Source organism: Sander vitreus, chromosome 15, assembly GCF_031162955.1.
Source record: "Sander vitreus isolate 19-12246 chromosome 15, sanVit1, whole genome shotgun sequence".
NCBI classification, from domain to species: domain Eukaryota; kingdom Metazoa; phylum Chordata; class Actinopteri; order Perciformes; family Percidae; genus Sander; species Sander vitreus.
This window is the reverse complement of record NC_135869.1, coordinates 10,833,810-10,860,447: the sequence shown is the minus strand read 5'-3', so window position 1 is coordinate 10,860,447 and position 26,638 is coordinate 10,833,810. Positions and strand designations below refer to the sequence as shown.

Below are 26,638 nucleotides of genomic sequence, written 5' to 3'. Positions count from 1 at the left end.
ACCTTATAAAATATGATGAAATTAAAGAGGTTAAACTGCCTAACAGTGTATACAGCAGTTGAAATTAGCATCACCTCCAGTAGAAGTATTCAGATCCTTTCTTAAGTAAAAGTACTAATACCTCACTGTAAAAAGACTTACAAGTCAAAGTACTGCATTGAATACGTTACTAAAGTAAAAGTATGTATAATCAGGAAAATTTAGTTCAAGTATTAAAAGTAGAAAAATGTCCCCTGTGACTGTTATTGTATTATATTATTATTACTCATGCATTCATGTAAAAGCAGGTGGAACTCATTTAAACTTTTAACTAATGATTATTTCCATTATGGATTATTCTGCTGATTATTTTCAAGATGTATTAATTTATTGATTGATTGATTGACTGACTGATTTGTAAAAATAAATCAGAAAATAGTGAGAAATGCTGTCACAATTACTCAGAGCTCAAAGTAACATTTGTTTTGGTCCAACCAATAGTACAAACCTCAAAATTATTAAATATAATTAAAATTATAATATGACTAATTATTTCAGCTGTACATAATGTATACTGTACTGTACTACTTTGTTGTTTTTGTATTCAAAACTCTTAATTTGTAGGAACTAGTAACTGAAGCTATCAGATCATTTTAGTGGAGTAAAAAGTAAAAAATGTCCCTCTGAGATGTAGTGGAGTAGAAAAAGAAAGTGGAATGAAAAGAAAAGACTAAAGTCTACTACTCTTAAAGCATTACTTTAAAATTATACTTAAGTACAGTAGGCTACTTGATAGAATGTACACTCACTGTCTACCTTAACCAGCTACAACATTAAAAGCTTAAACGTTAATGCATCAGTAATTGAAATATATAAATATTAGAACTGCACATTGACATATGGAACTGCACCACTTGGTTCATAAATCAAAAGAATCATTAGTTTGCGTTAGCTGATTTGTCACTAATCAGCCTTTAGGAGGCGCTTTGATCACTTTCCTGGGCTTGGGTTTGCATGAGCAGATTCGAACATATCTTTTCAACTGTAGAAATTTGACCATTGGTAAAATACAGTCGTTTATTCATACAAAATATTTTCATTTTTATTATATTCACATGGTGTGTCGAGTAAGTGGCTTCCGTATTTTTCATTTTTAGTAACCGCGTTTGAAGAAAGTGCCGGTCAGGAATCGTAAGCTGCATTCGCATACACTGATGGAGAACAGGCGAGGCTTTCAGGTTGGTTACGCGATGGCCGCTCTCTCAACAATATAGGGATTTTAAAGCGAAAACAATGGCTTCGCTGCTAGGAGAAGCGTGTTGTTGTCTGGACTAACTACCGGAATGATAGCGGCATCGTATTAGCTCGTCAGTTTTGCTTTAGCGCCGGGTCGGAGATGTCCTTTTTCTGTTAGAGGCTCTGTGTTTTCTTGTTCGTCTCCCGGGCCTGGTGGATGTAGCTGCTACACTGCAGCGGCGGGCTGCTACTTTCGGATGAGCGGGCAGTAGGTCTCGAAGAGGTGGGGTATGAATTTAGGCCGACCGGAGGTCAAAACAACTCAGTAGATCCTCTAAGAGAGGTGCACAACATGAATGTCACTGGTAAATGTTACCGATGTGGGCGGGGGGGCAACACGATCAGAGTTTGACTGCTAACTTGATGTTCTTGCTAGTTAGCATTAGCCAACGGCAGCGTTAACTTGCCCTAGCTACAGCGAGAAGGCATAAGTAATTTAACATTAGTGAACGTTTACTAACCCAAAAGCTACCGATTATGTTGCTCCTGCAGAATAGTTCGGCACCCGATGTATTATGCGTTTAACGTGAACTCTGTTTTGACGTTGGAAAACAGCTAGTTTCTTTGCATTTTGTTGGTGCAGCTAGCATGTTGCTAGCTAACTGAACTAACGTTAACTGCTCAGTGACGTAACGCTGGTCATTGTTTTGACAGCACGCAGCATCTTAGTCGAGACTGAGAACGTCCTTATTATTATTCTGCTAATTAATTTGTCCTCTGCATTGAATGTTACTATTAACAGACAGTGGTCAGAAAAGTTCATGTTTGGCTAACTGATGTGACGCAGATCATGTTACGTTACCATACCACTGTATGGTAACGTAACAAACGATTTATGGATGTAACATACCACTGTATGCCCGTAACTGCCAGCGGCCAAATATACGTCGGGTGTAATTACTGCAGCATTTCACATCAGTATATCTCTATTCCGCAGCTAATTTGTTACAGCTTCGCCCCTAATGGTGGTGTTGGTGGTTCTGACGGGGGTTTGTCCCCAAACAGTAGCTGCTGCATTGGGTGAAATCATGGTTGTCTTTTGACACTCAGTTGTAGGATGGATCCAGACGGTGGGGTAGATTCACAAAAAGCTGTCAGTTTGCAGTGGAAAAGCTACAAACTCGTCCAGGACCCAGCCATTCGACGGGTTGCACAGAAAATCTACAGATATGATGGAGTGCATTTCAGTGTGCCAGTGAGTTACATGTTTTTACTCTTTATAAAGTGTGTGCCTAAAATTGTATATTTGAACTGCAACCTGTATAATGCAAGATAAAATATTATATATTCTGAGGTAAATTGTTATGCAGCAATTGCAATACAAAGTGGGACAGAATGCAAATATAAAGAGTGCAAATAAACAAAATATTAGCACTAATAAAATATCAGCAAGGTTCAAAAACCAAATGTACACAATGCCAAAAATGTAATCATGTTATTAACAGAGTAATGGTACGTGTCATAAATATAACTGGTTAACAGTAAGGTGCAATTCCAACTATAAACATGCCAAAAAGTAAACAGTTAACAGCAAGGCTAATAGAAAATTAACAGGTTGATGGTAAGGTGCAATCCAAACAGAGCTGAACAGGGCAGAGCAAAAAGGAGGCTGGCGATCATCAGCACGCCATGGCTGCATCTCTTGGCCCTTATTTGATAGCTCATCGCTCCTCGGTCCTCGGCTGACCCAGAAGTTGTTCTGTCCCTCCTCGGTAAAGGCCGTCTCAAAGCCCTTATTTCTGCTCCGAGGAGGGATCACAGAGGAGCTATAGGCGAGGATACACAAGAGCAGCCTTCCCTGGAAGCCGTGCAGCTGAAGGAGCTGCTAACTCCGCCCACACAGCTGATGAATTCATGTGACTATTCAGAGGAAAGGACCTCTCATTCCCCTACAACACATTTGCTCATTGCCTCTCTCTCCCCATGATTTGCTCTGTGGGAGGGACTGAGACCCGAGGAAGGGAGGCAGGTGGAGGACTCGAGGAGGCAATTTAAGGGCTATGAGATGCAGCTCATGTCTCTTCTGTTCATCTCTCTGCAAGAGGTAGATGGGAAGAAAGAATTGGTTACACTTTACTTGAAGTTATCTACATAAGAGTTACATGACACTGTCATGAACATGTCATAAACATTATAAACAAGTCTTATGTAGATACCTTCAAGTAAAGTGTTACCAAAGAATTTCCTAATGTAAATTTTTTCCAGGACTCTGGATTTCCTCCCGTGGGTGATCTGCGGGACCCTAGACCCCGAAGACTATGGTCCAGGTATACAGAACTGTCCCTGCCAGTGCCGAAGTTTAAGGTGAGAACAGCTGGTCAATGTTTATTTCATACATTCCAAGCAGCTTCATCTATTGGAATGGCAAGTTCTTCTCCCTAATTTTGTAATTTTTCTTCACAGCTTGATGAGTTCTATGTGGGTCCTATACCTCTCAAGGAGGTGACCTTTGCTAGACTCAATGACAATATCAAGGAGCCCTTCTTGGCAGAAATGTGTGCCAAGTTTGGTGAGGTGGAGGAGATGGAGATCCTGTTTCACCCCAAGACCAGGAAGCACTTGGGCCTGGCCAGAGTGTTGTTTACCAGCACCAGAGGAGCAAAGGACACAGTCAAGCAGCTACACAACACTTCTGTCATGGGTAACATCATTCATGCTCAACTGGATATAAAAGGTAAGCTAAACGCCTCCAGTTATCACAGTGATGATTCAGAAACTTTTTATAGCAAATTCTGTACAGTGACAAATAATAAGTCAGTATAAACATGTAACACATTTAAGATTTTGGTTTCAAATTGTGTTTGTGTCCATGAAAGCACATTTACGCACAACTGTCTTTCAAACTGTCAAATTTGTAATTTTTTATTATTGAAAAGGTTAGGACATTTTTCCTCTGTACCTGGATCTGTATAAACAGATTTACATAGTAATATACATAGGGAAACACAATCATGAGATATATTTGCCAGTTCTTTATTTAATTAAAGAAAAGCTTATGCCCTTAACCTTCCACAAACTTTTGAAATGTCCTGCTAACAAAAACACATTAGCTGGCTCTTGATGGAGACAATTAAACCTGATGGAGTTTGTCTTGGAATCATCACTATAAGTGGATATTGTTTATGTCTGTGGTGAGCTCATTTTTGACAGCCTGAATTTATTTTTCTGTGGCTTTTGTTTATTTACCCAGGTCAGCAGAGGCAGAAGTATTACGACCTGATAGTAAACGGGTCCTACACTCCTCAGACTGTGCCCCTGGGAGGCAAGGCTTTGACAGACAGGCTCCAGCCTCAGGCCCCAACGCAGACACAGCCACCGCCACAGCCACAGCCTGACACGGTATTGTCACAGCATACAGTAATTGTTACTTCATTTATAATGATCATCTAAAGTTGATATTGCATATGAAGACAACTTTCTAAATTCTAATATATGTTTATATTTTTTCTGCCCAGTCATCAGAAATCAGGCGGAGGCTCTCCAGTGAGCTTGCGGTTTTGGCAGCAGGCGTCCAGGCCCTCACATCAGGAAGCGCCACCCCTTGCTCTGATACTGGTTACAGTGATCAGCGTCTGGACACGCCCCCCTCTTCCATGGCTGGCACCTTCACTCCAGGCTCCACTGCTTCATCTCAGGGTGGTGGAGGAGGAACACCTTACAGCTCCAGATCTGGGACTCCTTTCTCACAAGACTCGGGCTACACCGGCGGCAGGTTAGTTGTTATTTGTCCTATAGAGAGTTTCACGTCAACATTTTACCATCGCCTTGGTGCTGTTGTTATCATTGAGGTCCCTCAGTCAAGGCTGAGACACTTGACGTTGTTATTCGTACATTATCAAATCATAGTTTATGAGACCGCAAGAAATAATTTCACAAATCATTTGTTATTTATACATCAGTTTTGTATTACTAATTGCAATTATACTACCATGTTAATGTAGTTAATAACATTTCATACCTTATCTGTGAACTCTTATAATCCTATTGTTGTTCAGCTCACAAAGCAACAGAAATTACCAGGGGTCTTTGCAGCATCTACAGTATGTTGCATGGACTGCATGTTTGGACAGTGTACCAATGTTTGCCACTATTACATTACAAGTATTTCAACATTATTAAGTTCTGCATAGAATATTGTGTTGTTACAATTTACTGTATCGCTGCTAGGTGACAATAAATTGCTAAAATAACATTAAGTAAGTACATTTATGCTTTTGATCATTCAGTGCAACTGGCAGTGGTGGCATAGGTAGTTGGTGGAAGACTGGCAGTCAGAGTTTGTGAATCTCAGTCAACAATAATTTGTAATTACTAAGTTGTGTCTTTCAGGCATACTGGCTACAACACCGGCACGTTGGGCAGCGGCTACCCTCCCCAGGACATGCTACCTTCCTCGTCTTCGTCTTCTGCAGTCTCATCTACTGTCGGAGGATTCAAAGTGTCTCGCTACTCTGAGGATGCACAGGAACCTTCAGTGTATCACCGAGGTCGCCCTATGTACCCCCCAACCACATCATACCGTCCCAACGAGCCGCCATGCTACCCCCCATACCCTAATGTTGGAGGGCCTGGGCAACACATGGCACACCACTCCTCAATGCCTCCGCCACCTCTTGCCACCCAATATGATCAGCCCCCACTGTCAGAGAGGGACCGTGACAGAGACTCAGGGGGGCGCTATGGGGCAGCAGGGATTGGCTCCAGAAGGTCATCTTACCACCACCAGCAAGACACAAACTCTTCCACAAAGTACCATTCACATCACTCTCATCACCACTCAGATCGCAGGGATGACAGGGTGTACCGGCGAGACAGCCTGGGCTCCCGATCAGGTGACCACAGCCACCAGAGACACCGCAACCACCACCATTCTCACAACCACCATGGCAGCAGCAGCAGCCGCAGAAGAAGCAGCCATGACCGGGACAGGGACCGAGACAGAGATCGAGATAGAGATAGAGACAGGGACAGAGACAGTGACTACTCCAACAGCTCTGACCCTAGATACAATTCCAACTCCTACCGCTCTTCCTCTAACAGCATGTCTCCTCCCCCCTCATCTTATTCTGCATACTCCTCCAAAGAGCCTGCCCCAGCCCCTTCTCAGGGATTGGACGCTTCTAACCGTCTAGGGGGCACAAGCCTCGCAGAGAGGGGCTCTCTGCCTTCCGTTGGTGCTGACAAAGACTACCACGCTAGTCACCACAGTGCTCTACCTCCGCCTCCACCTCCTCCTGCGCCACCCCCCCTCCCGCCAGCCTCAGTCATCGCAGCGGCTGTAGCTGAGACACTTGGAACACTGGACTTCAACCAGGATAGTCCAGCACGCGAAGAGCAGTGGTCAAAGCCCAAACGCCGCCCCAGCACCCCACCCGCACCGCCTAAGACGCCCCCACCTTCCTCCCCACCCCGCCCCTCCATCGCTTCCTCCTCTACCTCCCCTTCCTCTACCTCCCTCCCCCATCATCTTCCCTCCTCCTCCAGCTCCCCACCGCCCCCTCAACGTGACTCCTCCTCCCCAGAGCCAGATTCCACAAATGAGAGTTTACCGTTTGTCTACCACAGCAGCAGCCTTGACTCTCGTATTGAGATGCTCCTAAAGGAACAAAAGGCTAAGTTTTCTTTCCTTGCCTCTGATGAGGAAGATGAGGAAGATAGGAAAGAGGAAAAGCAGAGGGGCATACGTGGGGATGGAGGAGAGCGAAGAGGTGGGTCAGGTGATGTAACAGGGGAGCACACAAGTGGTAATCAGGTGGGAGACAATGGGGAGAAGGACCCCAGGAGGAAAGGGGAAAGAGACAGAGATGTCCACAGAGGAAGAAAACGGGGAAAGGGGGGAGAAGGTAGGAAGAGTCCCACTGTACCTACAGCAACCATACCATCCTCTTCTACATACTCTTCCCACATCCTGCCCCCAGAGGAACCCCAGCCCCAAGTTGGCCTCAGTGGGACTGGCGCTTTGCAGGAGGAATCTTTACAGGCTGGATCTGCTGATACACTGAGCAGGAAAGGAGCACACACACCACCTTACAATGGACAGAGTCAGGTAAGACCAGTGGCACGTAATGAAGCTTAAGGGTTCAGGGGTCAGCTTTCAACTGCATTTTGTCCTGACAAATAAAAGTAGCATAGTTCTCACTTTGTTGCCAAAGTATGCTAAACAATGCTGATGTTGAAGTAGCATACAGGCGGCTTATTTTTTTTTGTGCAGTTGGCCTGTAACATTGGATGGGAAGCTTACTGTTTTGGTAAAAGCAACCCAAAATAATAAACATTTAAAAAATGTTTTATGTATGTTGAATATGAAAAAACATTTTTGTAAATTATAAAAATGCTTATTAAAAATGCACACATGCAAAAGAATATGCACATTAAAGGTTGCAAACAAAGGAAGAAAAAGAGAGCATAGAAGAAAAAACAACTTCAGTAAGAAGTTACACACAAAACACAAAAATACTGGGCACAAACTAAGCGTTTTATATATATATATATATCTATCTATCTATCTATCTATCTATCTATCTATATATATATATATATATATATATATATATATATATATAAAATTATTATTTTTCTTTCTTTTTTAATTGTAATTTTACTTTTTATTTGTTTTTGTGGTTATCGAATGTATATGTTCCTCTCCCACAGTACACTTTCTCAATCTGTGGTTTTGAGTTATCTTTTTAGCCCCACTTTTGAGTGTGGTTATCACTGTGGATGGTACTTAAACACTTTCCCAACTTAAAACTGTAAACTCTCTTTTCTTTCAGTCCTCCCCTCATTCCTCAGGTGAAGACATGGAGATCTCAGAGGAGGAGGAGGAGGAGACTACCATTACAACGGTGACCACTCACCAACCCTCGGTCACCTCAGGTTCCTCACCCTCTTCATCCCAGGCTGCCATGCCTTCACAAAAAACGGACCCCTCATCTTCGCCCCCACCCATCTCTGACTCTGCACAGCACTTTGGCACCTCCATGCACCCTCCCATACCTTCCTACCCTCCTCATTTGCCTCCTCCACCTCCCCCTGGTTACTCCCTCCAGCCCCCACCACCCCCTGGGATCCCCCCCCTACCGCACATGGAGCTGCATCCTGAGTATCCTCCTCCCATGCCCCTTCACATGTATGACTATGCCACGTCCATGGAGCTGATGAACCAGTACAGCGGTGGAGCTCCTATGTCTTTCCAAATGCAGACCCACATGCTAAGTCGCCTTCACCAACTGCGCATGTCGTCATCCAACGGCACGCCAGGCCCTGGTGAGGCAGCCACTGCAGACTACACCTCCTACCATCTCCACTCTATGCCCCCACCCCACACACACCACCCCTACATGGACCAAGAAGGGAGCGGGGCGGGCGCTCATTATGACCAGGACCACCGCTACATGCCCCCCCACATGCCCTACCCCTACCCTGACCCCCACAGCACTCAGATACCACCCCCTCCACACCATGGTATCCCGCCTCCCCATACTAGCTGGCCACCACACATTTTACAGCCACACTATCCCTCCTTCATGCCCCCACCCGGCTATGGCACCATGCTGCCTGGGGAGGAAGAGTACAGGGCTTCAGGGCAGGAGATGCCCATGTTGGCTGAAAATCCGCATGAAGCCACAGTGCAGATGGCCATGGCCACTCTAATCCAGGAAATGAAAAACATTATGCAGAGGGACCTGAACCGCAAAATGGTGGAGAATGTTGCCTTTGCAACTTTTGACGAGTGGTGGGAGAGGAAAGAGACCAAGGCCAAGGTGAGGAAGACTAATCACAACAATGCTGGTGATGTCGTAGTTTTTAAGCTTGCTGTTTTGGTTTTTGTGTGAAGGTAAGAAATATTGCCTTCTTCACTTGTTTGTTTCATTAAACTCTGATTAAATCTGTTTAAAATAAATTCTATGTTCAGATTAAAACTACCATCAACATCTTTACCTGTCCTTAAATGCATTTTGCCACAAATTTAGCTTTCTTCATTTATCAATTTTGAATTTGCCCTCCTCATTCTCAGTAGCAAGATGCTGCTGCTGACCACGTTGATCATGGATTACCGTTATAGTGTGAAATAAAAAAGAGGAATAAATACAAATTGTAATTGTATTTTTTTTTTTTTCTCCTCTAGCCTTTCCAGACAATGGTTAGAGGAATGTCTGCCTTACGGGATGATGAGAAAAAAGAGGAAAAGGTCAACCGTCCTCGGGAGCCTCTAACGTCTCTTGTGGACTGGGCAAAGAGTGGTGGCATGGAGGGATTGTCTCTCCGAGGAGCACTACGACTGCCTTCCTTCAAGGTAAAAGCACCATGCTGAGGCCAATCTGGGACTGTATCTCTATGTTCGACAGCTCACACTGTGATTTGATAAATTAAAACACCTACTTCTACCCCTCTTGAATACATACACACATTGGCTAGTGTCTGTCGTTTTACGGTTACCAAGAAATGTATCACTGTCATTGCATGCCCTCCGTTTGAACCATTGTTTTATATTTAAGGAAGACATTCCCTAACAGTACTGGTCACGAATTAAAATTGTAGATATGTTTAGTGCCAGGACCTCTGTTATATAAACATAGAACATAGATTTTATCTCCATATTGTCCAGTACAAAATGGAAATGTAATTTATTGATATGGAAAATGCTATAGTTTTTTGTATTGTTAGATTTTGTAGTATAAGCTTATCGTAGTTATCAAAAATAGCCCAAAATAACCCAAAAAGTCCATCCATGGTTCTGTTTGGTTGATTTGTAAAAAATATTGTTGGTGTCCAATTGTTCAGGTAAAGAGGAAAGAACCTCAGGAGCTTGACCAGGGAGACATGAAAAGGCCGCGACCCTCGACCCCACCAGACGAGGATGATGAAGGTTTGCTAAGCTGATGTTGCAAATTTTAAAAGAAGGGTTGGATTAATAGGATTTCTGCATTTAACTCTTGAATTGGTGTCTTCTTTCCAGCTGCTGAGGGGAGAATGCCAGAGGTAAAAAGACATGGAGCTGAGCGGGACAACAAGAGGAGGAAAAAGAGGCCAAGAAATCGTAAACCTTGGGAGCTTGGCAGTGAGGGAGAGGAAACCTCTGATGGCTCCTCAACTGAAAAGGTATGTGTGTTCTTTTAATTCAGTCTTTTTTTTGAAAGCAAACAACAATATACAAATAAGCTCAAGAACAAGAAATGATGTTTGATTCATATGGCATGTAAATAGTTGAATTTTATATTTGTTTTCTGTCAACACGTTTGATAACAAATGTGTTCTTACTCTTATTATTTGCTAGATGGCAGCATTTCACTGTGATCTTTTAGAGTTGTAACTACAACCTTTTTTATATTTATGTAGGAGGATGAAGAGGATGAAGAAAGTGAAAAGGAGTCTGATGGTAAATCATAACCTGTAATCTTATTACTATGTATTTATTTCTGTTTACTTTTAGTTAAGTCAGTAATGATACCAAATGTCTGGTTTTTTTTTTAGATGATGCCCTTAGTGTTGATAGTGATGATGAGAGCCTCTCCTCATCCTCTGAGGGTTCTTCCTCTTCAGCATCCTCGTCTTCATCTTCCTCTGAAGATGAGGATGAAGAGGAAGGAGAGATGGCTGAGAGTGAAGGGCCAGACTCCATGGATGAGTCAACCATGGACAGCACAACTGAGAAACATGGCAGGTATGAAGTTTGAAATTCTGTGTTTAGTCCATGTTATCTTTGAGCGTGGCTAATATCTGTCCTCAGAAATACGTTTTGTCAGTTTAATTTCATTAAATGTTCTTCTCATCATGTCATTGCTGGCTTTAATGTTGTCTTTTTTTTCTCAGGGAAAATAACGCAGCTGTTGTTTCAAAGGCAGAGATTAAAACAGGTTAGTCAGAAGACTTCATTAACATTAACAAATGCATATCACTTCAGCAAATGCAAAAATAACGACCATCAACCTAGGCCTGTAACAATGATTACATAATCGCAATTTTGTTTTTACGTAATTGCGGTTTCTTTTTTTTATTTATTTATTTTTTTATTTTTTTTATTTTTTTTAGATGTGCCAAATTGTAATTGTACACATGATTTTTGGTCGGACTGTTGGGCTAAAGCTATGCTAGTGGCGGCTGTCACTTTTTGCCATATCAACTCCATACATCCTGGGCTGTAGCTACCTCAACCCAGAGAAATTGAACATGCGTGTGTTTCTGGCCCGAAATATGCCTAGACTATTTTTTTCCCGTTTCAAAAATGCCTCGTTGGGTGTGGCCGGGTTGCTTCAGTGGTAGAGCAGGCGCACATATACTGAGAGGTTTATGCCTTGACGCAGAGGTCCAGGGTTCGAATCCGACCTGTGATAATTTCCTGCATGTCTTCCCCCTCTCTCTGCCCTTTCATGTCTAGCTGTCCTGTCAAAAATTAAAGGCGGAAAAGCCCAAAAAATAATCTTTAAAAACAAATACAAATAAATGCCTTGTTGGGCAAAACAGCTGCTTTACAGCTTTTTAAAAAAGTGCAGCAATTGCACTGTGTTAAGTTTGGATCAGTCTTTCTAAACTCTCATATTTTCTCTCAGGTGAAGCCAAGGACAGCAAAGCAGATACAACAGCAGCACCTACCAAGCGACCGCCATCGCCGCCATACCCGCGTCCTTCGTCTCCTATTGTTCTTGTGCCCCCTCTCAAGAAACGCAGGAAGACTGTCTCGTTCTCCACAGGCGAGAATGACGGAAAAACGCAGCTGCCGACTGCACCGCTATCTCCATCTCCCTCACAGCTGACGGGTGAATCTACTCTTCTCTCCCCTGGAAGGCCCCCAGACTCCCCAGTCAATTCTTCCCTGTCCCCCTCGGCTCGTCCCTCTCACGGCATCCAACTGCTCCCCTTTGCCTCCAAACCAGGGGAAGGCAATGCCCTCATCGTGCCCCCGTCTGGACGAACCCAAGATTCTGATGAGTCCAAAAAGGGACCACCTGTTTCTCCTCAGACCACCCTTGTCAAATCCCCTGGAAAACGGGGTGCAGGAAAAGACTCCCCCAAATCTCCCATCCCACCTGTTATGGTGTGCCGCACTGTGCAGAACCTGCCATTGGACCACGCCTCTATGTGCAGGATGGCCTTCGAGGAGGCCCCTCCTCCAACTCCCGTCAACAAACGGTCCAGAGGCAGACCTCGGACGACCAGCTTGTCTGCTTCCTCCTGTCATTCCCTCAGAGAGGAAGACGAGGATGAGGAAGAAATTGAGCAGAGGTTGAGACTCCGAGAGCAGCTAGGGGCATCAAGCCTCCTGCAGCTGGCCTCAGCTTCAGCCACTGACCTGTCTGTGTTGGCTGACGTAGCCTTGAAAATGGACCCTGATGCTGGGGACTCAGAGGAGACAGAGACATCTGATGAGGCAGAAGAGCAGAAGATGGAAGAGGATCTCTTCTCCTCAGAGTCACTGGCCCTGGTTATAAGCCCAGAGGGTGTAATTGTCCTCATGGAGCACAACTACTGCAAACCCCCTGTTCTCCCAGTACCGTCCGGTACCAAAAGGACTTCCTCCAAACAAGACTCCTCTGTCTTGCTCCCAGCAGACCTCAACGCTATTTCTGGGGTGCTTGAAGCGCCAGAGGAGGTCATTGGAGAAGGGCAACCACCCAGAGGAGACACACGAGAATACTTGGGGGGAGTGCTTTGTGAGTCTGAGGATGCGGGCCAGGCTGCAGCTCTACCTCCATCGTCAAAGAAGAAGATCATGGTTGGCAAAGGTTTCGAACTTGAAAAGGACAAGAGCAAAAAGAGGAGAAGAAAAGACAAAGAAAACCTTGAGGTTCATCACACAAAAAAACAGGAGGAGCATCCGGGCAAGAAACAGAGGAAACGGAAACTAGAGGTGCGTAGGAACTTCTGCTTTGTTCCTGTAAATGTTTGTGTATTTGTTTGTGTATTTCTTAACCATAAACGGTGTGTCATAGGTAACAATGTGTCTGACACCAAAAAAATATGACTCATCTGTGGGTCCAGGTTTAGGTTTCTCTAAGGATAACACATTATTTTTTTTAGTCGTGTCATCATGTTTTTCCTCAGAAAAGAACTGGCTGTATTTAATTTCTTACTGTGTCTCGTGCATGCACAAAATCTCCCCAACTATATGAAATTGTGTTATTGGGCTTGTAATCAATGGGAATACCAACACGCTGCAGAACTACTATTGTTGTGCAGTGAGTTTTCCTCACACATGCCAGGCTGTTTGTGACTGAGTGAGCCATTTGCTTTTAACTGGAAAACAGGTTTTTAACTGGTAAACAGGTTTTCTGTTTTGCAGCGTGCTTTTTCAACTAATTACTGCAAAACAAACGTACAGGACAGGATCTATCAGTGTCATCAGTTGAGCTGGTTCAGACAGATCCTGAGGCATCTTTTCTCTTGTGATCAATTTAGTAACCAGAGGATGGTTCAAACAGTAGTCCACCTCCTTGAATGCTGAGCAGAACAGCACCTGTGCTTGTTTCCCATGAAAATTAATGTTATATTTTCATAAAATTTTTTAATTATCCTGCACATACATTCTGTCAAAATATGAATAATTTAGTTAACAAGATTTAGCCATTGGTCCAAAATGTTTATGGACCAGATGACTGGGGCAGGGGAGCGTGCGTGCGTGCGTGCGTGCGTGCATGCGTGTGTGCGTGCGCCCCCAGCCTCAGTGCTTTTCCTTAGTTGTGTTGATTCAAAGTTCATTGGTAGTAAGATTCCTCTTCCTCTGTGCAGGACTCTGAGGAAGACGTGGACGTGGAGGAGCTTGAGTCTGGGGAGCTGTCCAGCTCAGACACAGAGGATGAGATGGTTGAAGATGTGAGGAAGAGTGAGCGCCTCTTTCTGCAGGAGGCAGGGATAACAACATCCCAGCGCGGGCCAAAACCTGTCCCAGCATCCGAGCTACCAGCAATTAAGTTCGACAACCGCAGTGAGTTTGAGCAGATGACCATCCTGTATGACATCTGGAACTCCGGTCTGGACAGCGAAGACTTGAGTTTGCTAAAGAAGACTTATGAGAAGCTGCTGCAGGACAACCACAGCTCTGACTGGCTCAATGATACTCACTGGGTCAACCACACTAATATCCTTTTCAATGACTTACTTCTGCATTAAATATGTGTGTGTGTGTGTGTGTGTGTGTGTGTGTGTGTGTGTGTGTGTGTGTGTGTGTGTGTGTGTGTGTGTGTGTGTGTGTGTGTGTGTGTGTGTGTGTGTGTGTGTGTGTGTGTGTGTGTGTGTGTGTGTGTGTGTGTGATCACCATGGAACTTAACCCCAGTAACCAATGTCCAAACAAGCTTTGGCTGTTTTCAACCAATAAGTAGCCTACATAATGTGATTTTCTTTTTAATGGATAAAATGTGTTGTGTCTTCATATCACTGTATGGTTTCCTGCTATTGTCCTTGACCATTTGAGCTGCACTAACCAATTTGCCGAACGCTCGGCGTAGTAAGAAGAAGAACACAGGTGGACAGCTTCGTGAGCATGTAACCGGTTGTGCCAGGAGTGAGGGCTACTACGCCATCAGCCGCAAGGAGAAGGACGCCTATCTAGACCTGGACCTGCCGGAGCAAGTCATACGGGAGGTGGAGAATGTCGACATCTCAGTAAGCATTTTTATTACTCATATTCTTTTCTTTACTTTTCCACTCTGTTCCTGTTAGGGGAATCTGTTTAACCGTGATGAACTCAAATCTGTGGTTCTACTGTTCTGCCAATTAATAAAAAAAATACATTTTCTGTTTAGGTCTGTTGGAGGTTCTTACATTACCAAGCTAGCAATTGGGAAACTATTGAGAGTTAAATACAAAAGATATAGTTGGAGGATTTTCAAAACAATGCAAGAATAGTCTATGAAGGAACATTTAACAAAGACTGCTATTTTAAGTTTGGTCAGTCCATTTCTTACAAGGGAGATTGTATCCAGTAGCAGGCTGAGGTACTGGGACTCTGCTTGTTGAGTTAATGTTCATTCAGCATTCATCTTGATAAATTAAAACCCACTGAATCCGTTTTGCAATGAGATTTCAAATGCTTGACAGTTGCTGTGGAAGTAAAGGAGGTTTGATTGTGTGGAAATTCACAAAAAATCCAAACATGGTTCCAGATGATTATGCTGTGGAAACAAATATATTGTCCAGCTCTGTGCTGGCTTTGTAAACTATTATTCATACATCTGTTATTATAGATGGTTAATATGACGCTTGATAATACCCCTAAGGAATTTAATTGGCAGGGAAGTAAGTAAGTGCAATCGACCCCCAGTCATTTGGCTCAGATTAACTGGAGGTTTTGGGGGTTGGGATAATAAAGAGGATTTTAGAATGGTGGAGATGGATTTGTGCAACAGTGATGCAGCTTGTATACATTTTGTTTTGTCAAGTCTAGAGGTTTTGGACAATTGGAGGTTGCAGTACACAGCAAATTTCATTAGACACAAAAAGACTTACCACTAGTACACCATCTATGGTTCAATAATTAAACCTCCTCCTTTGAAATTATTGTGACAAGCTGATATGCCATCTTACATTATTTAAGTTTTATTTATTTAATTAAATGTTAATTATAGCCTCAGAATAAATTTTTTAATAAATAAATAATAATAATTATAAAAGTTTTTTAGGCACTTTGTGCGGCATCTCTGCAAAAATTTCCTATACAAATAAAGTTTTTTATTAAAAGATAAAATGTGACATGTTAGTGGAAATCAAAGGATAAAACCCTGTTTGTGCAAATTTTACAAGAAAATCTAAAATAAAATTGTTGTGCAACACAGTTGGCTAAAGGAGTGTAACTATTCTGTGAGACAGATGGCTGGCACATGTCTCAAGTGCTCTAAAAACACTGAGCTCACAAAATTATTAATTGGTTTCAATATTGCCATATTTATGAAGCACTTTTCACAGATAAAATCACAAAGTACTTTACAGGGGCGTAAAAAGTATACAAGTACATAATAAAAATGCAATATACAGTTTAAATTATATAACACTACATAAAGTGCAAACAGGTTAACCAAGCGCCTGTCTAAATAGATTGGTCTTTATCTGACTTTTAAAAGAATCCATAGAAACAGGCTCTTTGGTGTTTTATGCCCCCAACGTCTCCTCCCAGGCAGCGCGGCAATGGTTATGTTTAGGGTTAGGGTTAGCTGCCTGGAAGGCGCCGTTGGAGGCAAAAAACACCATGGAGCTAGAAACGGAACACAGTAAGGGTGGAGGCAGAGCATTCCAGAATTCAGGTGCTACGTACCTAAAAGCTCGATTACAAACAGTGGACTTTAAAACCAACTGAATGCAGAACCCCTTACATCCTGAAAAGCTTCTGAAGGGAAAACATTTTATGTCTCTGTCCACCAAATCCTCCAGATTCAAAAATGTTTTGTTCCTGACATTAATTTATTTTTAAACTTACTGCTACACATGCATGCCATGTGTATTACGTTGCTCTTAAAATTATAATTTTTAGGAGTCTAACTCACTTGTCATTCTCTCTTACTCTCTCCCACTAGCACACAGTTTATTTATCCTTTTAACCTCCCCAAATGTTTAGTTATTCTTAGTTTCTCAAAGAAAAAAACTGCTCCTCTTGTATAATGTTGGGAGTTGAGGTTTATTGAGTAGGGATGGTAGGAACATTTGGATATTAAAGGCATACTATGCAACTTTTCCAGCTTCGGTCCCCCTACAGGTTGTCTCAATGGAACTACAGCTTGCGAGCTGCAGTTCCATTGAGACAACCTGTAGGGGGACCGAAGCTGGAAAAGTTGCATAGTATGCCTTTAAGCTGATATTTGTGTTGTGTTGTGTTCTTATGCAACGGTTGGATTCCCCTATAATGTGTTTTCCATTCTGGCTTCATGCTTTGTCTCAATGACACCATGGAGAAAAGTTTCACACACCATTCAGATTTTCCGTTACCCAAAGCTTATTGTTTTGATATAACCTCAATGTTTTTAGAGGTACAGTGTTGCCTGTGACTCGGCACAAAATGAGATGTTATTGGACACCACGTCAGTCTGCATCTCTGACGTCCTGATCAAAGTAGCCCCGCACCTGTTCCAGCAGGTGCACAGTCATGTAGTTTGGCTATGAAAGCCATTATTGTCAATGGCTTGCGTGCGCAAGAACTGGTCTGCCACTGCGCTGAGCAAAGTGCAGCGCAAGCAGCATTTTGTGGCTGGCCGCTCTTGCGCGTGCCGTGGTTTGACCACGGCCGCGGTGCGCTGTGACGTGCATTCAAGTGTCTGAAAAAACAACAACAAAAACACAGAATACACGTGGATCCACAAACGGAACATGGACGAGAGGTTGATGTCTCCACTGAAATACAATCCTATGTTACATTTTTTCTCAGTTACTTTGGTGCATTTTTCAAATCATAATTGCATTTGCACAACAGTGAGTGCATTTCTTAAAACAAGTGGTGTAAACTGCACCGCATATAAAAAAAAAGTGGTGCAGGGGCGGACTTGGAAGTACTTTTCCATACTGTCTTGTCTGGAGCCACACGTCAGGGAGAGACAAATAGCCAGACGCTCCGTTGTAAAAATGGGCTTTCGGAATGTTGTTCACATCCGGGAAATCGTAGGCCCGACTCTCGTCAGCAGACTGTCAAATTGCTCCCTGTTGAGCCGAAAGTACCCCTAGCACCGGTCACAGTGAATGCGGAGCTCCTTCACCAGCCGGAATTCCCCCAACTGCTCTCTGGACCTGAGGGTCTCGTGCACCCACACCCTTCTTCCTGCTGCCTTCCTCCGTCTTCTCCTCACAACCAGGCCAAGTGCCAAGGCTTTCTTTTGTTTCAAAGACAGAAACATCGTCTCCACCAAATCACTACTGTGTATCCACAATGTCGCATGTACTGCACGTCTGATGTAAACACCGGACGCAGATCTGATGTGCATTCAAATATTGGCGCATGTATGACGTAAATTTGCGCTGAGCCCGGCGGCAAGCACACCAAATATAGTTGGGAATAGGACAACCTAACGGCGAGCGCAGCGCATGCCGCGTACAATGTGAAACGGCCTTCAGTCGGTCAAGTTATTGTTTCAACATTTGGCCTACATAAAGCCAATAAAAAAGATGAACACAAAAGCAAGTGCTAGTGCTGCACATTAACCCTCTGAGACCCGAATAGACCCATTTTTGTCTCTCTTTTTTTTGGGAGGGACAGGGATTCTTTAGTGGGAGATAGCAGGTCGAAAGTACAGTATATACCACATATACGTTTACATCATCTGAGAGCTGGGAATAGGGCTGGGTAATACATCGATATATGAGGCTAGATATCGTCTTACATTTTGGATTTCATAATATCGCAATATGACGCAAGCGTTGTCTTTTCCTGGTTTTAAAGGCTACATGACAGTAAATTGATGTCATTTTAATAATTGATAATATCACAGGGCTCCAGACTAAGTTTTTTATTCAGGTGCACCAACACAAAATTTAGGTGCATCCAAATTTTTCCTCGCGTCGCCGTTAATGCTGAATACACAATATATAGCAATGTATTTTTTTACAAAGTGGGCTAAATGTTCAGTTTTAAGTCAAAGCCACTTTTCACAAGCTCTTTTATTAAAACAGATTGTGATATATATATATATATATATATATATCTCTCTGAGAAAGCTCCTTCACTTGTTTTCAACAACAATAACAGACTGATTAAAAGAGAGAGATGACGCCCGGATTCTACTCCGACCTGCGTCCCTTTGCTGCATGTCATTTCCCCCCCCTAAATCTAAAAAAAAACAGAGGGAGAGAGGGGTAGTGTGATGGACTGAAGCGTATGTAAGCACTCACAGACTGATGGCTGACTCATTATGAATGGGCTCAGCACGGGTCGAATGCACTTTGGTGGGTCAGCGGCGTTACACACGTCTTGTGTAGGCTATGAAATGTCTGTATCGTCACTGCGCTGCATTTTTATGAACTGTCACACTCTAGAGCCCTGTATCATGTGCAAGAAACACAATGCAAAGCCTTCAGAAGTCACGTCCCGCATTTGTTGGTGGTGTAATGCTTCATAATGGACTTCATCCTTCCTCTTACTCACAGTCCTATCTGCCTCAGTGTGGTTTCCAAATGAACCTCACCCACACTATCAAGGTCAAAGTGCTTCTCTGGTTCAGTCTCTTACAGCTCAAGGCCATATGATAAAGTAAGATTGTGTCAGTGGTCTCTTTGTAAAGCCTGTTGATGTCTGTTTCCTGCCAGGGAGCTAACCGGGTGCTATCAGAAAGACGTTCAGAGCAGCGCCGCCTCCTCACTGTCATCGGCACCACGGCTGTCATGGACTCTGACCTGCTCAAACTCAACCAGCTTAAGGTATGGACAGTTACAGCCATGGTATCTCATGCATCCACTCAATTACATTACAATTACAACACATTGTTGTGAATTATAGTTGGCAGTATACAGTCCTTTCAGACAGTTTTAATAAAGTGCATTTGCCAGTATTAATCTCACAATACAATTATTTTGATATAGAATAGTATTTTAATAATTCCTGAAATAAGATTAAATCATATTTCAGCATTAAAACATATAAAACGTCACTGTACAATGCCTGGTGGTAATGACAGAAATGTGGAATTAAGGTCCTCATGTTGCTGCCCCTTTCATTTCTTAACAGATTTAATCTTTACTAAGTCTAACATTTCTATCTCTTCAGCTGCCATGATAAGACTTAGTTTTTATCTGCAGCAAATCTACAGCAGGTGTAGCCACATGAGTGCAAATGACAGGAACTCAACCACCTTTACAATATAGCCTCTGTACAATAATTCGGGATAGGTATCGGTACTCAATACCTTTTTAAGGTATGGACCGAAATAGTCTGGATCAACATAGGTACATTTCCAGGATAATTGCTCATGCGCCAGATGTCCCTCACTTTCTGCTCTCCGTGTCGTGTTCTCAAACTCCTTTCACTTTGGGAAACAACAACCTTTGAGCTAGCAATTGGATTGTGCAACAAGGCAGACCTGCTTTGTTCTTTTGGGGAATGATTGTAAAGATTTACAGAGAATATGTTTACGGACATTTTGGGGCCGATATGGGAAGATTGCTATGGATGAAATTAGGGCTGAAACGATTCCTCGAATAATTTGATTACAAAAAATCCTCGATGCAAAAATGATTTGCTTCGTTAAATCAGTGTTACCAACGTTGTATGGCTGACGGACGGTGTTTCCACACGGATCATTATTATTGTCGCACACCAGACGCTGCTCAGTCTGCTGGCGACACATGCCAAAGCGTAAATAGTGCGGGGCTAAGAGAAGAGACAGGCTGGAGAAAACGACAGAAAGTGTCCAAAGTTTGGAATCAGTTCAAACGTAATTAGAACGAGAACTCTGTACAGTGTCTCTACTGAAAAACCGAACTAGCTTACCACAATAATAGCACGACGTCAATGCTTCAGCATCTCAACAGAAAACATTTCTCATCCATTCCACGAAGCGGACCTGACAAAAGTAAATCACGGAGTCGTATGGACGATGAAACTACACCAAACACAACAACTACCAAAAACAAAGACAAGAAAATACGTAGTGGTGACCACAATCTGATCTAAAGAGCCGACTTGTTGACTATCCCTTCGTAGAAACAGCTGATTGTTGCGCACCACTCTCTCTCGCTCTCTCTCTTCACGGAGAAACAGCTGATCAACGATCTACTAGCATAAGTGTAACAGAGCTGTATGACATTGTAATTAAATAAATACAAATAGGTTTAGTATAACTAATATTTACATATACTTATATTTACATATAGGCCTATATACAGATCAGTCTCAGGATGAAACTTGTAGTTCTGAAAGTTAAGTTGCATAACTTAAGGTCATGTTTATGTATGTTTAATGTATGCCTTAGTGTGAGGTTGATGTCATTTCAGAAAATGTTTTTTTTTTAAATTTTACAACGTAATATGGCACTTAAATGCACTTCATATGTTTAGTTTTTGGAGAGATGATATTGTAAGCAATGTAGGCAACACAAATGTTGCTTTTTCCGAAAATTTAACCAAACTATTGTTTATTATTGCTCTTCAGTAAAACAAAAGTATTTCTTATGCGATTACTCGATTAATCGATGGAATAATCGGTAGAATACTCGATTACTAAAATAATCAATAGCTGCAGCCCTAGATGAAATACACACGGCGATACATTGGTAGGAGCTAATTTTGTTTAACCCTGTATCCAGCTAATTTAAATAGCTCACGTTACTGTATTGTGTGAACAGTTACTTCATTTATTAATATTGTATGTGGCGTTTTCGCTGGGTGCAAATGTTTTACCAAAACAAGTTCCTTCCTGAGACCATTTTGCTGAGCCACCGTCGCTGTGTTTGCGGCTTAGCGCAGCCCAAGACGATTGGGATTGGTTTAAAGAATGCAAACAACTCGGAGCGCTTTTTTTTTTTTTTCCCTTCTATCCCAGAATGTATGTGCGGTGTAGCCAGACCTTACTCCACCGCGCTGTGGAGGTAGGTCTGGCAATGCGAGACTAGAACCGAAATAACCCAGTACCGAGTAGTTTCGAAACTTCTCCAGTCAAACGATACCTGCTTTTGATCCTTTTTGTACACAGACCTAGAAAGAAATTACTATTTATATTGTTATGCATGCAGCAAATCACCTTAAGCGTTCTTTGATTTAAGGCGACATGTGACATGTCTATTTTCACGCAAGCCGCGGGCCGTTCAGGCAGCCAGGCAGGAAATGAAACAGCGAGACAATCCAGTCTGTTTACTTAACCTAACTTTGTCTATGGTGACTTCTGAGAATGTATCTTAAGTACAAATTGCATATGTGTGTATTACAGTAGTTTATTGGCCAGTTTGCTTACACATTAGAGGTCCTGTATTCAAAGTGTAATGGCAAAAATTCCATTTAAGCACTGTTCCTTTTAATTCTTATGTTTTCATTAACACATAGTTAGTCAGTTACGATGTATGGGGAATGTGACCCCAGATGTGAAAGTGGGGGACAGGAGATTAGATGAAGTGGGTTTATGACGCTTCGGGGAGATTTAAAACGTGTCTATCAGGATCCGTATCTTCATGTGCATGTTTGGCTTTTAACCTGTTGACCTCATCTTGACGCTGCCTGTGAGAAAATGTAAAGTCCTGTTGTAGATAGATGTTTGAATTGTCACTCCCTTTTCTTGAATGTGCATTTAAGCTCAGTGCTTCCCTTCACTCATTTGAAGAATCGGTACTCACTGAGCTGTTTGTGCTTTTTGTGAATCTGTTATTCTTCCTATATTTCGAAATATATCTTAATAAAATACAAAACCCTAACTTGGTTTAGTTCTCCGACGGTCTTATTTGTTTCATTCACTAAACTTTGAAAACTCTACCCCTGCTGGAGCAGAAACTTCCATTACAAAAGTGAAGTTGCTAATTTTGCACACTTTTGAGTCATGGATATGAGTGGGATTAGCTTGCTCACTAGGAAGGCATTAATCATTCAACGCAGGCTGCCCTGTTTCTCCTGCTTCCAAGGCTAAATGTGTCAGAGCTAACCCTGTGTTGAACACACAAACAGGAAATCAGTCCTAAAGTTCCCCCTCACCATCAATACCCTAATGACGGGTGGTGGTCATATTGTAGGGTGGTGGCTATTTTTACTGGACTTATTTAGAGTTTACTTACAAACCACCTAAAACACATATGTAGGTATATATATATATATATATATATATATATATATATATATATATATATATATATATATATATATATATATATATATATATATATATATATATATATACTGGGCTGGAGTTTCATGAAAACTCAAAACATATTCATCCGAGAACCTGCATGCTTTTAACTTTTTTACCAAGACCTTTGTTACAGTGAGTCTTTTCGTTCCTTATGCAGTACCGCAAGAAGAGGCTTCGTTTTGGACGCAGCAGGATCCACGAGTGGGGCCTGTTTGCCATGGAGCCTATTGCTGCTGATGAGATGGTCATTGAGTATGTGGGTCAAAACATCAGACAGGTAATGTCTCCAGTCTTTGTTGAACCAGTCATGAATTAAAAGCAAAACTGTCCAGACATCTCATGGAGTCAGTATGTTGTATGAATATTAACAGTTTAGTGCCGTGATTATACACTTCCAGTTACAAAATAAGTAAGAATATGCCAAATGCATCTGCAAGCTTCCATTATTTCAATATTGGTGCATTATCAATATAAAGCACTGTAAATATGAAACATTACTCATGCACCTTATACCTGTATGTTGTGATTGGTTCATTGTCAACATAGGACATGTGAACAAATGTTTATGTGTGTGTCCAGATGGTGGCTGACAATCGAGAGAAGCGGTACGCACAGCAGGGCATCGGAAGCAGCTACTTATTCAGAGTGGACCACGACACAATTATTGACGCCACCAAGTGTGGCAACCTGGCACGATTCATCAACCACTGCTGCACTGTGAGTCTGAATATCCTCAGTCAACTCTTGTCCATATCTGACGTGTTTTAGATGTCGCTCATAGCTAACAGGCTATGAAATATGCAGCCTGGTCTCACAGAATTTCGTGAAATGATCACGGACTGTTAGCACCACATTACGTGGTGGTGGCACAGAATGTGTGAAAATTCCGTGTGGCCACCACGGAAAACAATGCCAATGTAAAGTCAATGAGAAGATGAACTAGCATTAAGAGCGACTACAGTAGCGAGTAGTATGAAAGCCCGAAAATCCAGGTAGGGAGGTTGGTTGGGTCAAACAACACAGGACTTTCACCCAGGAGACCGGGGATCGTGTCCCGCGTGTCACGTTTCCTAAACCCAACCTGCGCTTTCTTCTTTTACTAAACCTAACCGTCCCGTTGTTGTCCCGTTATTATCCCGCGTCCCGTCATTGTTTTCCTAAACCCAACTGTCCCGTTCTTCTTTTCCTAAACCCAATCATCCCGTTGTTGTCCCGCGTGTCATGGAAACGTAAGCCATGACCTTTTCCTTAACTTTAGGGGCCGTGTTCATTTCACAGAATTCTTCCGTGGGCCCATCACGGAATTTTTGGCGATCCGGAATATTCGGCGATCCGTGTTCATTTCACGGATTTTTTTGCGATTCCGTGAAACTGCCACAGATTTTGAGTTAAGGGGCCGTGTTCAATTCACGGAATTCTGTGAGATCAGGTTAGAAATATGACTAATTTTAGCATCATTTTTTTTCTGGAGCTGTTGCTCATCAGTCTCTCATGCTTTGTTCCTCCAGCCAAACTGCTATGCCAAGGTTATCACCATAGAGTCCCAGAAAAAGATTGTGATCTACTCGAAGCAGGCCATCGCCGTCAATGAAGAGATCACGTACGACTACAAATTCCCCCTAGAGGAGAATAAGATTCCTTGCCTGTGTGGAACAGAGAACTGCCGTGGGACATTGAACTAGTGGACGCGCTTCTCTTCCTCACTTGGCAACAGACAGCCAGAGTTCACCCTCCTCAGAGTGTACCCCCTGTCCCCGTCCTCACAATACCTATGAAACAGAGACACACACACTTGCACTTTTCATACACACTTTTCATTCACTTGGCAGTTTTACAAGCCAGTGTGTGAGAGGGTTGTGTCACCTGTCACCATGTGAATACTATGAGTGTGGGCCTCTGCATCAGCATTAGCTCTTCTGTGGCAGTATTTGGTGATTGATTATTAATATGTTCCAACCAAGATGTTTTGTGCAGCCAGGCATGAAGAGGTTTCTATTTCCATGCCAATATTCGTTTGAAGGAAGACAATAAAAACTGAAAAGAACACCAGTATTATATGTCAATAGCGTTTCCTGGATCACTCTTCCAGTATCAAATCCCTCCCTGCACCCACCCATCCACACAGATCCGCACACAGACGCACAGGAATATCTGACAAATTCAGGGTTTTTAAATGCGCTTGTTAAGGGTGCACTTTTAAGATGACAAACTTCAACATCAATTTGGTCTTCAGTTATGCAAGATTTCCAAGTGCGAAGATTGTTTTGGAGCTTTTTTATTTCAATTCATAGTATTATATAATAATATTACTATTGCTGTTATTAATGGTATTGTTATTTAGTTGCATTAGCTGTAAGTATCTTACAGTGAAATGAGCTTTAGTGTACCCACCCACTGTCCTTAGTGGCTTGTGATTCACCAGCCCCATTAAAACTGGGGTCATTTCTCTTCTCTGCTGTGCGTTACTCTCCTGATTTGCCACAACCTCCTGTTTGAATGAGAGTTAAGTCTTTTGTTTTTAACCCACCCTGAAATATGTCAGTTAGGTTGTAGCTAAAGGTGTTTTATTTTTACATGGCTGCTGAATTTTTGTCTGCAGGAACAGCACAGCAGAGAATTGGCCTGTGTTTTTTCTTCTTTTTTCCCCCCCCAAAGTTAAAGCTATGTTAGCAACTCTTGTGATGAGAACTCGTTCAAGTGTTTTGTTTTGTAGAATCTCTCCTTCTATTTGTCTGTGTTTAGTTCCAAGGAAGCAAATATTGACTGTTCCTAATTCAACAGTCGGCAAACTGCAAGTTCTTCAGCTTTTAAAGCAGTGACTTCCACCAAACTCATGCAGGTCATAGTAAGCATGTGTGGTCAGTGTTTAACCCAGTCAATCTGTGTGCTACACGTTTTTAAAAGGCACATTTATTTGATTTGGTCTTTTCAAAGGTTTAGTTTTGTAAAGTTACTTTTCCCCCCAGTTTTGTTGGCCTTTCCAGATTCCATTAGTATGTATTTTATTTGAATGTGGAGTTGTTTGCCCCATACAAAACATCCCTCCCTGAAAAATGCATCAGCTTAATGCAAACACATGTCCTGCTTACGATCTGTTTGCAGTGTAGGTGGGTGGAAGGTATATATAGATACGCCACAGCGGGTTTGTGATGAGTTGCAGACAGTAGGATGCATATGGCCCATGTTTTGTGTCTCTGTTTTTCATGTGGCTATGGCCGTCCAAAGTTTAACCGCTATTTTGACTAGCAGAACTTTGTTCCCTCCCAAACAGGAAAATGTGTAAGATATTTCTTGTTTCAATGAAAGCCTTTCAGTACAAACCAACCCTCTTTACTACAGGATGAAAGGAAAAAAAAAAACAAAGAAGTACATGTAAATATTGTAGAGGTGTTTGTTTCTCGTAGAAACACACAGATTTCAAGCTGTAAATATGTTGTTCCTTGTCCTCTCTCCATGAGGAGGAAACATGTACATACCTTCCATTCATTTATTTTTTAATGTTTTTCCTTTTAATTTGATTATTTTAATATTATTTGCAATATTTCTCTTGTATTAATGCGTTGGACCCTTTATTAATGGTGCATTAAAATATTTTTTAAATAAATGAAAACCATGTTTTTCAATGA

At 42.3% G+C, this 26,638-nt stretch overlaps 1 protein-coding gene across 2 annotated transcripts; it reads left to right on the top strand.

Annotated features, from left to right (window-relative positions):
- Positions 1-1,166: 1,166 nt before the first annotated feature.
- On the top strand, positions 1,167-26,638 carry setd1a (SET domain containing 1A, histone lysine methyltransferase). 2 transcript variants are annotated; one of them, XM_078268645.1, is made up of 21 exons: positions 1,167-1,217; positions 2,326-2,470; positions 3,481-3,579; positions 3,679-3,949; positions 4,466-4,614; positions 4,731-4,987; positions 5,605-7,321; positions 8,049-9,038; positions 9,404-9,571; positions 10,060-10,144; positions 10,235-10,377; positions 10,615-10,654; positions 10,750-10,939; positions 11,089-11,132; positions 11,826-13,123; positions 14,002-14,350; positions 14,691-14,875; positions 19,493-19,603; positions 23,170-23,289; positions 23,592-23,729; positions 24,521-26,638. In XM_078268645.1, exons 2-21 carry the CDS (start codon positions 2,333-2,335, stop codon positions 24,692-24,694), a joined length of 6,666 nt encoding a protein of 2,221 aa, XP_078124771.1. In that variant the 5' UTR covers positions 1,167-1,217; positions 2,326-2,332; the 3' UTR covers positions 24,695-26,638. The 2 variants fall into 2 exon arrangements, with proteins under 2 accessions (XP_078124771.1, XP_078124770.1); XM_078268644.1 differs by lacking the exon at positions 1,167-1,217 and adding an exon at positions 1,224-1,498.